Here is a 13,500-nt window from a genome sequence, read left to right as displayed (position 1 = left end):
TTTCTCAATGTTGGCCCTAGTAATACTGAAACTATGATTAGTTTGTTTTAAGAGCTGTGTCTGACCTTGATTTCCATTTGTCCCAAGGTCCAAGGTCTCTTCAGCATGGCTACGCCAGTCTCGGAGCATCAAAAGATGCTAGAACTAGGAATGATACCACCTGCACCATATTCCGTCATGATGACTGGCACATTCTGATCCTTTTTAAAGATGTTTGGGGTTGCAAAATTCCAGTAACTTTCCAGAAATCCCAGTTGGAAGATTCCTCCAATCAGGATTTCTGGGAATTTGGGGAAGTTACCCACGCTTTGCATCCCATTTGTTCCATGTGGTTCCATCCATGTGGTAAACACTGTGTAGAAATGTACAGAAAATAATGAAGACAAAAAAAATTACTTGGGGGGGGGGGGGGGGGGGGGGTGTTTGTAAATGCACTGCATGCCTATCACAATGGCATGGACTCGTTTAAATTCATGATGTACAGAAGCTCTTATTGACAGGTATTTTTAACAGTAAAATGGTAGCTGTATGTGGCGACACTGAGCATTAGGGAAGAGGGTAATGGTGCTAGAATACAAATGTACAGTAGTAGTCGCAGCCCTCAAGTCGTTCACTTTGAACTGCAGTAGCCTTGTCGGCTCAAGCGTTTTTGTGGCACAGATGAGCATTCGTTATATTTCATGGCATCTCTACCTGGGTGAAATACATACAGGTACGTTACATACTTTCAAATACTTGAGGTGGGCCTGATTTAGCACTTTTGGGGGGGACTAGTCAATTGGTTCTATTGTAACAGACAAGCTAAATCAAGTATCAATGTATTTGACCCAGGTCTGATCTCTACACACTCTCCATTAAAATGAATTGTCAATACATTCAATGAACTGAAACTTCATGTCCATTTCTTGCTATGGTAGTCCTCTGTTTTCAATACTGCTAAGTGATGTGTCAATCTTTAGGAATCCCTGTCACTTCATATTCAATCTTGTTCTGAGGGCTGAATGTGATTTGTTCGATTGCTCAGCGGGAGGAGCTTACATTGACCAGTGAGTGAATAAAACTCACTTCCTGACATTTGTTGGTGGTGGAGGGCGTAACACATGGGTTGCTGTGCTGAGGGTTTCTAGCTCAACGATCAGTGAGCCAAATTAAATAAATGCTTGTAGGGAGGTGGCAGGCGCGTTAAATACAGGTTGAGACAAGTTCCCTGTTGAGGATCCCCATGTCTTGTTTTCCAACCTTGAACTTTCTAAAGTTAACCAATCACTTTTCACATTTGTCTACCCATTTCTTGTGACTGGTTAAAGGACCAAAACCTAAGGCAGGTGGATGGGGTCCTGGGTGGCAGAGGTCGTAACATGAGGGTGTCCATGCATTAGGTCCTCGGTTCGATTCCTCGTGTGGCTTTTAAAATAACTTTTACTCCTTTCTGCCCTCAGAACAAGAAAATAAGGGTTTGATTCAATCTGTATCGTGGAAGTTCAGTGCTATAGCGCAATTGACACTTAATGTCCCACGTTCACGGAGATTGCGCTCATGGTAGACTTTGCATATAGGCTCAACAGCTTCTACCCCCCCAAGCCATTAGACTGCTGAACAATTCAGGAACATTTCCACTGATACCCCCTCCCCTCTTGTACACTGCTGCTACTTGCCGTTTGTTTGTTACCTATACATAGTCACTTCGCCCCCACCTACATGTACAGATTACCTCAACTAGCCTGTACCTCTGCACACTGACTCGGTACCGGTGCCCCATCTATATAGCCTGGTTATTCTTAGTGTTACTTTTTATTTTTACCTACTTGGTAAATTATTTTGTTCTTGAACGGCATTGGAGGTTAAGGGCTTGTAAGTAAGCATTAAGGTAAGGTCTACACTTGTTTGATTTGATATCGGCTCAATCGCAAACTACCGTTACATTTGAAATCGCACTGAACTTCCACGATACGGATTGAATCGAGCCCTTTGTTTTTCTTTCATGCCCATGAAATAAATAATTTTTGTTGACCTGCTGACATTGTTAATAGTACTAATTATTATTAAAAGGACAAGACAGAAAGTGAATTGGCAAACTCTTTCTCCCAGACTCCATTACGCATTAATGTATTGGTCAATGGTGCTTTGGCTAGTCCTTCAGATGGAACTAATTCCAATCAGAAACAGTGACAAAGGTGTGATCAATGGAGATTACAGCACCTCAAAGCCAGGCATGTGAAGCTGCATTCTATTCGAGATGGAGCTTCTGCTTACCACTAACCTAATTGTCTAAGATCCATGAAGAGAAGTGAACAAGGATAGATGCGAAGGGACAACCATATGAAATGGAATGCAGCCTAGGTGACGCCAATGCACTCAGGAAACCCTGTGTGACCATGAATGAAACATGATTACAGTGACTTATCAATATTATGAAACAGACGTCACCCTCTTACTATATCAACAGGCAGTACAAACTCTAGAAACAGATACATTATCGCCAGCAATCATCTTTAATTATCTGTTTGAGTTACAATCTTCCAAATGTACAACTCAATGACATTTACAACAAACATTTATACTGTAACGCAGTTAGTTTGTAGTTACGTCTTGATTGTGTCTTTGTAAAGTTACAAATCTGAAATTACCATTCATACCTGACAAAAAAAAAAAATTTAACAAGACCGATTAGTAAACAAATAATTTATATTTAAAAAAAACGCCTATGTCACCAGACGTTGCCTAACGCAGTAATCCATCATGCTGGAATGGGCATGTTCTCGATACTTGGAGTGGGAGAGAAACCATCACACATGCAAACAAAGCGCTGGCTGGGATAAACCATAGAGAAATACCACACGTAGATGGGGGATCTGGACTGGCCCATTCTGACAGGGTTATGGGGAGGTTCTCGTAGCTGTCAGGGAGACCACGTGAAACGATGCAGCCAGATTCCAATCGACGGTGACGTTCCAGGTCATCTCTTTTGCAGTCACGTTATATAGATGATCAGATCTCACAACACCTGGAGAAGTGTTAAATAACTTAGGAACCACATTAATATGATCTAGAAATCTTCTGAAATGTGCAGCGCTACGGCAAAAAAGACACCCTGGAACCCCCCCCCCAAAATCAGTCTTCCCTGGCGCACCTGGCTAATCATAATCCATTCAGACATATACTACACACCTGGTAGGGCTGACTGCTTCACTGTACACTCCGAGACCAGGGAGAGAGTGACTGTTCATCTGGGGGATCTAACTTGTAACTTATACAGGATTCCTCAATGTTAGGTGAGAATTATTACATGCTAGTGGAGTCAGCCTAGGGTATGTTCAGTTGGGGTTAAACATTTACAACATTGCAGAAAGAAATCTAACACATTTAGTTAACACAATTCCCTATTCTACTTGACAGACGGTCATATCTGTTCTACATAATATATTTACATCTGAACATTCTGTAACATTTCCCCATTCTAAACATACCCTTGATATAACAGTAAGGTTGTTTGAGACAGCAAGTTAAGTTTAAATCGGGTTTGTATGAAAGTTAAGGGAAGAGAGAAGGATCGGTTGGGATTATCAAGAAAAATTGACTCGTTTCAAAGGAGTTAAGTACAACATGACTGAACTCTACTCAGCTCTGGAAGATCTGCCCAGGGCTGTGGTTTTGGGTATGCGAGGGTCAAAATGAACCATCAACTGGACTAACTGGACTTTGGGTATGCGAGGGTCAAAATGGACCATCAACTGGACTAAAACATGCAGTTCGTCTTCAACTCAAGCTAAGATGGGACATAGGATGGATGCATGGCTGCTTAGTTTGTTTTCAGACCAACCTACTCAGTTTTTTTTGTTGTTCTTTTGTATTGTTTTTCAACGGGTTTCACAGCTATGGTCATCATAAAAAGTGTTCTCTTTGTATGTCTATTGCAGAAAGAAAAGGCTGTCTTGTTTTTATTATGGAGGAGTACGCATGCGTGAGCGGCGGTAGTGTGGGAAGGCAGGCTAAAGGCAGGCTGTAAGGCAGGGGGGGGACCAGCTGGCTGTTGACAGGGGCAAAGGGACAGGATACCTTGGCACGTGATGATAGGACACACAGAGGGAAGTTCTGGAGAGAGAGGGAAGGGGGGCAGGGATTGGCTATGAGGCAGGCATTGGGGGGAGTGGGGGATTGCGGGCATTAAGAGTCCTTTAGCTCTGTGCCGTTAGCCTCTGCTCTGTGAGCGACGCCTGGTGGGACACCGTTTTGTTCTCGTGCGACCGCAGCTTGGAGACCACGTCGATGAAGGCCAGGCCCTGCACTTCTTTATGGAGAGGCTCTGGAGGAGGGAAAGATAACAGGTCTCATTCAGAAGTCTTTAAAGGAAGAGCACAAATCTAAACCAGAACATTCAGCTACATCCCAATGTCCATACTAGTACACCACTCTGCTATGCCTTAGCTTGGATATTGGAGCAGAAGTTGTGTCTAAGTGGCTAATTCAAAATGGCCGCCCCTTTTACCTGAGCCCATGACCGCACAGATGAGGATCATGGAGTTGTATTTGATCTCCGGGGCGGTCCTCTCGTCTGAGAGCAGCTTGTGGAGCACCTGCACCAGGCCAGCCCCGACAAAGTCCTTTTCAGCCCCCACTGAAACCATGAAAAACACAAGTCACAGACTAATTTGTCCAATTGTTTTAATGCATTTCAATGCCCCACCAGAGTCAATGCTTTGCTTCTGAGAAAAGGGTGTACTGAGCACCCCGTTACAAATGCTTCAACAGTGAATTTAATTTATACAGTGCATCTCACTAGGTCAAAATTGCTTTCCATTGTATGGTTCTAACTCACCCTGTGCATCATCAAACTACTTGCAGTTGATTCAAGCCATGCAATATCAGGTCATGTTCAGTAAGCATGGAAAATTGAAATTATTTTTAAACCGAGTAAAACAGGAACTTTGCCCCCCCCCCTCCATTTCTAAACATTTTACTACAGTGTGCCCTACTGAACACAACCCAGGCGCAGTCAAAGGAAGTGCTACCAATCTGGACTTTACAAAACCATGTGGCTAACACAGTAGTCAGAATTAGGCTGCACTGTGACATGAACCTGACTGTGACCCCTGACTCTTACCCAGGTCCAACCCGGCGATGAGGCCCAGAGCCACCAGCGCCTCGTTCTGCATGATCATGTGTTCGCTCATCGCCATGACTACTAAGTGCTTCACACCTGCCCCCTGGATGACTGTTTTTACGACGTCCTAAAACCACAAAAACAAACATTTCAAATGGGGCACAATTCTAAAACGGGGATATTTTCTCCACCTTGTGGGGGAGCTACTGGGTGTGCAGGGTTTTGCTCCAGCCCTGCCCTAACCCACATACCCTCTACTAACCCGCTGCTCATCAGGACTCTGATTAGCTGAAATCAGGTGTGTAAGTTAGAGCAGGGTGGGAGCACAAACCTGCACACCCAGTGACTTTCCAGGAGGAGAGACCACTAGGCCAGTCCACCCCTGCTCTAAATGATACATGACTTGTGTACGATGCGTAAGTATGACATCTCTAGCACTGCCACAGGGGTGCTATTCTGTCTAAAGACCTGCAAATAGGACAGAGGTCACAAATCGACAGATTAGAAGGAGAAAACCAGTCCAAGTAACACCAGTCATTCTCCCCTGAGATGAGACTGGATGGGAAGTGTAGCAGAACTGCCAACGCTAGGTCTAGGCATTATCCCACAAGAAAGATCCTATTTCAGGAAGAGTTAGACAATGAATCACAGTCCGTTGTTCCCCTTGATCTCAACAGTTCCATTATGGGTCAGAATGTATTCTGTGGTCACAGCCAGCCAGCTAGTCAGTCACAGATGGTGTGTGTTTCCATGGCAGCTGGCCCTAACCTTTGATTTGCTGTGGCGGATGAGAGCTGAGAGCAGTCTGTTGGACTCTCCCATGACTCCTGCATGGTCCTTGGCCTCACACCACTCTACCAGACGCTCCACAAGCTTGGAATTGGTCCCCAGCTGGTCTGCCGCATCCGCTGGGGAGAAAACACCAGTTAACACTATTTTACATCCCCATTAACACTGGTAGCTCTCTGGTATATAGACTGAAATGACTCGACATAAAAACTGGTAACTTCTTGTTGAAATTATTTTTAAATGGGTCAATTCTTGGTAACAATGAGTACTTTCTAGTATTTGTTATAATGAATCTCTGAACTCCAGGAAGGAAGAGAAAAAAATCTGTATTGCAACACCATACAGGTATTAATGTCCTATCACCTTGAATTGCCTGCTATTCTAACACCCTGTCAACATCGCACTGTGACACTCCGGTCCATAGCGACTCAAAGATGGACTCCATCGATCGCCATGTCACTTTGGATCCAGCTGGACTGCATCACTAGGAAGTTGTTCTACAGTGTATTAAATGAGCTATAATTGTGATATATAGGTGTTATAAAGATGCTCTACCCTGTGTGTCGATGAGCATGCGTAACGTCCCCAGCAGTTTGAACTGGACAGGAGGCATCTCTGACGGGAGGAACTTCAACACCGTATCGGACACACCAGCTGACAGCATTTTAGCCTTGTTCACCACTTAGGGAAAGATTATAAATAAAAGATTAAACATGTTAAATAAATAAATTCAAACTATGCTCCCTCCTCAAAGACATGTATAATCTGCTTTGTTTCCTTAGATATGGACTGTACATGTCAATGTTGTACACCATGAAAATAAACAATACACTAACTTAGCAACAATTGTATTCAACCAATATTAACCTAAGGCTCAAAGAAGGAACTTAAGTACAGGGAAGCACTTTTGACTAGAAGTTGTTTGTAGTTGCATTTGCCAAGACCTGCCCCCACCCACAGATCAAAGACGTACAGGGGAAGCACTTCTGACAGGAAATGAATGTTAAAAGACTTGCCTTGAACCTACGAGTCATATAGAAAATATAGAACACAGTATACTCAATCATGCATGGAGCGCCTTGGGCTTCTCACCAGGAATGGCCAGGTTGCGCAGGGCGCTGAGCGCGGCGTGCTGCACGGTGACGTTACCCTCCTCCACGTGGCGATCCAGCAGCTCCAGAAGCTTCTGAACAATGCCTGATTCCACCATCTGTATGCAGTTACCATCTGTGGGGGGGTGGGGGGGGGGGGGGGGGGGGGGGGGGGTGAATAGTAATTCAAGTAATTAAGTAGTAAGTAAAGCCACAATTTTCTAAACAATATTTTCCTGGCATTAATATTTCTGAAACTCTGTGGTGAAGCTGAGTAATGGCCTGGAATGACTGTCATGCTTGGGACTTGTATTCAGCTCTCTGAGTAAGAGTGTTTTCATTGGGGGGAACTTAACTAGGTAGAAAGTGGGGGGGCGTGCTAAAGTCGATTCTGTTCTACATGGCAGAGAAGTGTGTTTGCTCTATATACAGAACATTTGGAAATTACTCATACCTTCCTTTTCCCACATTGTTTACAGCCTTATTCTAAAATGGACCGAATAAAATAAAAAAACTCAATCTACAAACAATACCAAATAATGACAAAGCGAAAAACGTTTTAGATTTTTTGATTAAAAATAAAAATACCTTATTTACATAAGTATTCAGACCCTTTGCTATGAGGCTTGAAATTGAGCTCAGGTGAAACCTGTTTCCATTGATCATCCTTGAGATGTTTCTACAACATGATTGGAGTCCACCTGGGGTAAATTCAATTGATTGGACATGATTTGGAAAGGCACACGTCTATATAAAAAGGTCCCACAGTTGACAGTGCATGTCAGAACAAAAACCAAGCCACGAGGTCGAAGGAATTGTCCGTAGAGCTCCGAGACAAGATTGTATTGAGGCACAGATCTGGGGAAGGTTACCAAAACATTTCTGCAGTATTGAAGGTCGCCAAGAACACAGTGGCCTCCGCCATTCTTAAATGGAAGAAGCTTGGAACCACCAAGACTCTTCGTGGAGCTGGCCACCTGGCCAAACTGAGCAATTGGGGGAGAAGGGCCTTGGTCAGGGAAGTGAACAAGAACCCGATGGGCACTCTGACAGAGCTCCATAGTTCCTCTGTGGAGATAAGAGAACCTTCCAGAAGGACAACAATCTCTGCAGCACTACCAATCAGGCCTTAATGGTAGAGTGGCCAGATGGAAGCCACTCCTCAGTAAAAGGCACATGACAGCCCGCTTGGAGTTTGCCAAATAGCACCTAAAGGACTCAGACCATGAAAAACAAGATTCTCTGGTCTGATGAAACCAAAATGTAACTATTTGGCATGAAGGCCAAGCATCATGTCTGGAGGAAACCTGGCACCATCCCTACGGTGAGCATGGTGGTGGCAGCATCATGCTGTGGGGATGTTTTTCAGTGGCAGGGACTGGGAGACTGGTCAGGATCGAGGCAAAGATGAACGAAGCAAAGTACAGAGATCCTTGATGAAAACCTGCTCCAGAGTGCTGAGGACCTCAGACTGGGGTGAAGGTTCACCTTCCAAAAGGACAACGACCCTAAGCACACAGCCAAGACAATGCAGGAGTGGCTTCAGGACAAGTCTCTGAATGTCCTTGAGTTGCCCAGCCAGAGCTCGGACTTGAACCCGATCAAACATCTCTTGAGAGACCTGAAAATAGCTGTGCAGCGATGCTCCCCATCCCAACCTAACAGAGCTTCAGAGGATCTGCAGAGAAAAATGGGAGAAACTACCCCAATACAGGTGTGCCAAGCTTGTAGCGTCATACTCAAGAAGACTCAAGGCTGTAATTGCTGCCAAAGGTGCTTCAAAGTACTGAGTAAAGGGTCTGAATACTTGTATAAATGTGATTCATTTTTTTTGTATAAATTAGCAAAGAAATTCTAAAAACCTGTTTTTTGCTTTGTCATTATGGAGTACTGTCAGTGGTTTAAAACTGTAACTTAAACTGTGGAAAATGTCAAGGGGTCTGAACGCTTTCCAATCACACTGTGATTCTAGAATCTGAGTGTTATATTTTAGTCTTTCGTACTGGTCCCCTGTGAGAATTGAACCCACAACCCTGGCGTTGCAAGGGCCATGCTGTACCAACTGGGCCACATGGGACCCTGATCAGGGGTGCGAAGGTGAACGGCAAGGCAATGGAGCGACAAACTGCCCTTGCTGTCTCTGCCTGGCCGGCTCCCCTCTTTCCACTCGGATTCTCTGCCTCTGACCTTATTACGGGGGCTGAGTCACTTGCTTACTAGTGCTCTTCCATGCTGTCCCTAGGAAGGGTGTGTCACTTGAGTGGGTTAAGTCACAAACGTGATGTCAGAGACCATGGTCGTGTGGTGCCAGATCAACAACCTCTCCCTCAATGTGATCAAGACAAAGGAGATGATTGTGGACTACAGGAAAAGGAGGATTGAGCACGCCCCCATTCTCATCGATGGGGCTGTAGTGCAACATGTTGAGAGCTTCAAGATCCTTGGTGTCCACATCAACAACAAACTATCATGATCCAAACACACCAAGACAGTTGTGAAGAGGGCACAACAAAACCTATTCCCCCTCAGGAGACTGAAAAGATGTGTCATGGGTCCTCAGATCCTCAAAAGGTTCTACAGCTGCGCCATTGGTGGCGCCACACACTGCCTGGTGTGGCAACAACTCGGCCTCCGACCGCAAGTCACTACAAAGGGTAGTGCGTACGGTCCAGTACATCACTGGGGCTATACTCAGCCTCGTCTCAGGGTAGTAAGTTGGTGGTTTGTTGATACCCCTCTAGTGGTGTGGGGGCTGTGCTCTAGTGGTGTGGGGGCTGTGCTTTGGCAAAGTGGATGGGGTTATATCCTCAGTGTCACCCGACCCACCCGTCTCCAGTATCTATGCTGCAATAGTGTATGTGCAGGGGACTGGGGTCAGTCTTATATCTGGTGTCCTGTGTGAATTTAAGTTCTCCCTCCCTCTCCCCTCCCGGAGGACCTGAGCCCTAGTATTATGCCTCAGGTAAGACTGGCTGTCCCCAGTCCACCTCGTCATGCTGCTGCTCCAGTTTCAACTGGTCTGCCTGTGGCTAGGGAATCCTGACCTGGTCACTGAACGTGCTACCTTGTCCCGGACCTGCTGTTTTTAACTCTCTCTACCTGCGGTCTCAAACTCAATGCTTGGCTATGAAAAGCCAACTGACATTTACTCCTGGGGGTACTGACCTGTTGCACCCTCTACAACCACTGATTATTATTATTTGACCCTGCTGGTTATCTATGAAGGTTTGAACATCTTGAAGAACAATATGGCCATGTACTCTTATAATCCCCACCCGGCACAGTCAGAAGAGGTTCCTCTCTAGAGTTTTTCCTAGCCACCGTGCTTCTACTATTGCATTGCTTGCCCTTTTGGGTTTTAGGCTGGATTTCTGTATAGCACTTTGTGACATCTGCTGATGTAAAAAGGGCTATAAATAAATTTGATTGATTGATTGATTGATCAACTGGTGCTGTGGTGCTTATTACTAGAGAGAGAAGTGTATCTGTTCTACATGATCCAGTGTGAGTGATGAGATTAGTCAAGAGGCAGTTTTATCCTGAATAACCCATTTTGTTGGTTCCCTATCCCAGCAGGCAAAACTGGTTGAATTATTTCAGTTCAACATAATGTAATTTCAACATGGTAACGATGTCCTTTCAACAGTGCAATGACTTAATTTCAACCAGGTTTGCCCACTGAGCTGTTACTACAGACAACATGCGCAGTAATCTCTTTACCGTTGCGGGCAAAGTTGGCAATGGCCAGTGCCCCTGCCAACTGCAGCTGGTGGTTGTGGGATGGTACCCAGGAAAGGACCCTCTCGAACACACTGCCCTTGCCCGCGTCAAACAGCTTCTGCATGGACTCATCTGAAGGGAGAGAGATGTGGAGAGGCTGTCAACACAAAACCCCTGCCCACAGCACCAGAGGGGAGAGAGATGTCAAAACACCTGCCCACTGCACCAGAGGGGAGAGAGATGTCAAAACACCTGCCCACTGCACCAGAGGGGAGAAAGGCCATCAAAATGTCACAGCAGTTATTTACTAAACAAAAGAAATACAGACCACACACAAATAAGCATATACGTTTCTGGAAGAAAATGTTACAGGATAAATGTCCTACTTCTTGGCTTTAGTATAACAAAGTGGTGAGTGAAGATTGGAAGGCAAGTAGAATGCTATGTTTATGTTTTGAGGAACAGAAATGGGAATGATCTATACTGTTCCGGAACAGAACCGTTATTTTAAAAGCATACATTCCGGGCATTTTTATTATTGTTTTTTAAATAGGCCCCACAAAAACAAAACAAAAAAATCACAACAAAGCACCTACGCAAGGTCACTGTCACTCATTAACGTATTCCAGTTTCTGTCTGCCAGCTGTAAATCTTTTGCCAGTGTGTGTCGCGTGCACGTTTGTATGCTACCTTGCCTCTACTACCTCAAAAGCATAGGCTACTGATTTTACGAGCGTGATTTGGAAGATGGGGAGAGATGATTAATTTGAGAATAATTAATTCACTTTTTCAAAACGCTAGTAACGGATACTATAGTTATCACGTTTGATTTATTTAACAACAACAAAAAACTAAAAAAAAGGTACAACGTTTTAAATCTGGTGCTGCTCTGCACACCCAAATGTAGTTAACGAAGGTTCAAATCAGGAAGGCTTGTCTGAATACTTGTCCAACTTCATCCAGTAAGCATAACATCATTCACTTTGTTTCCTAGTCTATGGGCCGAGTGGGAATAAATCACCAGCATAGTCTTGTTTCTTCTCCTCTCCTATAAGCCATGTGTGAAACATCATTCTCCTATTTACCTTATAGCCTAGAAGCACTCCCCCCCCAAAAATACACATTCCGCATGCTTGTCTATACAGAAAAATAAAATACTTCACCAGAAAGCATGACTTAGCCACAGAGGAATCGAGGATCATTAGCTGTGGACTGTTTCACAAGCTCGTAGGCCTATCAATGCCTATTTGAGAAGACCAGTATTTGGGCTGCGCGCGTGGCAATAGGACTAGCTGATTATTGAGTTGAGGTTGTCAGTGAAATGTTGAGACAAGATGGGGAGGGGTGTGGCGACGATACAGGAGAGTCTTTCTCCAGAACGGAAGAAGCTGGCGATCTTGTAATTAATGACTTAACTTTCATCATTTAAAATTCCGATTTTTACGATGAACCACGTGGCAAGGATTTTTTAGAAACCAAAACGTTATTATTGAAATGAAATATTAAAATCATAACTGGCATGCAGAATGGTAGGATCAATTGTAAGCTTCCACAAACCTGAAACTCACCGGCCGCCTATGAAGTCTGAAGCATTTTGAAAACATAATTGTTTGAATCCTGAATGTTTTATTTTATGGAGGCATGTCTAACACCTATGAGGCAGGCCTACCATCTACCAATCCTACCATTGAGACATGCCCCATAACACGAAAATAAAAATGGCAGGATTCATCCAATTAAGTTAGTTTTCAAAATTCATACTGCCTCCAGCTCACATTGTAAAGTGTTTGGTGATGCACTAATAGCCTGCTGAGTGCACTTGAATGGTGTTGGATTCCAGCTCGAAATATACGTCATGTTATCATAGTAGAACTTATTGATTACTTTCCATGTAAAAGGAATGTAAAGTCAGCAAAAAAAGAAACGTCCCTTTTTCAGGACCCTGTCTTCAAGATCATTTGTAAAAATCCAAATAACTTCAGACTAGAGGTCGACCGGTTACGAATTTTCAACGCTGATACCAATTAAATCGGCCAATTTTAATTTTTTGCTTTGTAATAATGACAATTACAACAATACTGAATGAACACATATTTTAATTTAATGTAATACATCAATAAAATCAATTTAGCCTCAAGTAAATAATGAAACATGTTCAATTTGGTTTAAATAATGCAACAGTAAGAAAAACAGAAGTAAAAGTGCAATATGTTCCATGTAAAATATGTGCCATGTAAGAAAGCTAACATTTCAGTTCCTTGCTCAGAACATGAGAACATATGAAAGCTGGTGGTTCCTTTTAACATGAATCTTCAATATTCCCAGGTAAGAAGTTTTAGGTTGTAGTTATTATAGGAATTATAGGACTATTTCCCTCTATACCATTTGTATTTCATTAACCTTTGACTATTGGATGTTCTTATAGGCACTTTAGTGCTGCCAGTGTAACAGTATAGCTTCCGTCCCTCTCCTCGCTCCTCCCTGGGCTCGAACCAGGAACACATCGACAATTAGCGCGTCCTAACTAGCTAGCCATTTCACTTCAGTTATACGAGCCTCATCTCGGGAGTTGATAGGCTTGAAGTCATAAACAGCGCAATGCTTGACGCACAACAAAGAGCTGCTGGCAAAACGCACGAAAGTGCTGTTTGAATGAATGTTTACGCGCCTGCTTCTGCCTACCACCGCTCAGTCAGATTATATGCACGCTAGATAATATCTAGTAACTAGTGATTGATTGTTTTTTTTTTTATAAGATAAGTTTAATGCTAGCTAGCAACTTACCTTGGCTTACTGCAT

General features: G+C 43.8%; 2 protein-coding genes across 8 annotated transcripts in view; one reads left to right on the top strand and one right to left on the bottom strand.

The window, feature by feature from the left end:
* LOC110500881 (tetraspanin-5) overlaps positions 1-2,015 on the top strand; it is a 33,281-nt gene extending 31,266 nt beyond the window's left edge. For both annotated transcript variants that reach the window (XM_036958111.1, XM_036958110.1), the window contains one exon: positions 88-2,015. The gene's annotated coding sequence lies outside the window, so the exon portion shown is untranslated. The remainder of the gene's footprint in view (positions 1-87) is intronic.
* A 456-nt stretch (positions 2,016-2,471) lies between these two features.
* The window catches only part of LOC110500641 (rap1 GTPase-GDP dissociation stimulator 1), a 58,658-nt gene continuing 47,629 nt past the window's right edge, over positions 2,472-13,500 (bottom strand). For all 6 annotated transcript variants that reach the window (XM_036958106.1, XM_036958109.1, XM_036958104.1 and 3 more), the window contains 7 exons: positions 10,702-10,833; positions 6,983-7,117; positions 6,446-6,571; positions 5,870-6,009; positions 5,102-5,228; positions 4,487-4,615; positions 2,472-4,303 (listed from right to left, as the gene is read on the bottom strand). In XM_036958106.1, the coding sequence (XP_036814001.1) occupies positions 4,176-4,303; positions 4,487-4,615; positions 5,102-5,228; positions 5,870-6,009; positions 6,446-6,571; positions 6,983-7,117; positions 10,702-10,833 (917 nt within the window). In that variant the 3' untranslated portion in view covers positions 2,472-4,175. The remainder of the gene's footprint in view (positions 4,304-4,486; positions 4,616-5,101; positions 5,229-5,869; positions 6,010-6,445; positions 6,572-6,982; positions 7,118-10,701; positions 10,834-13,500) is intronic.

The sequence above is a fragment of the Oncorhynchus mykiss genome, chromosome 21 (assembly GCF_013265735.2).
Source record: "Oncorhynchus mykiss isolate Arlee chromosome 21, USDA_OmykA_1.1, whole genome shotgun sequence".
NCBI lineage: Eukaryota > Metazoa > Chordata > Actinopteri > Salmoniformes > Salmonidae > Oncorhynchus > Oncorhynchus mykiss.
This window is presented reverse-complemented; position numbering and strand designations above follow the sequence as displayed.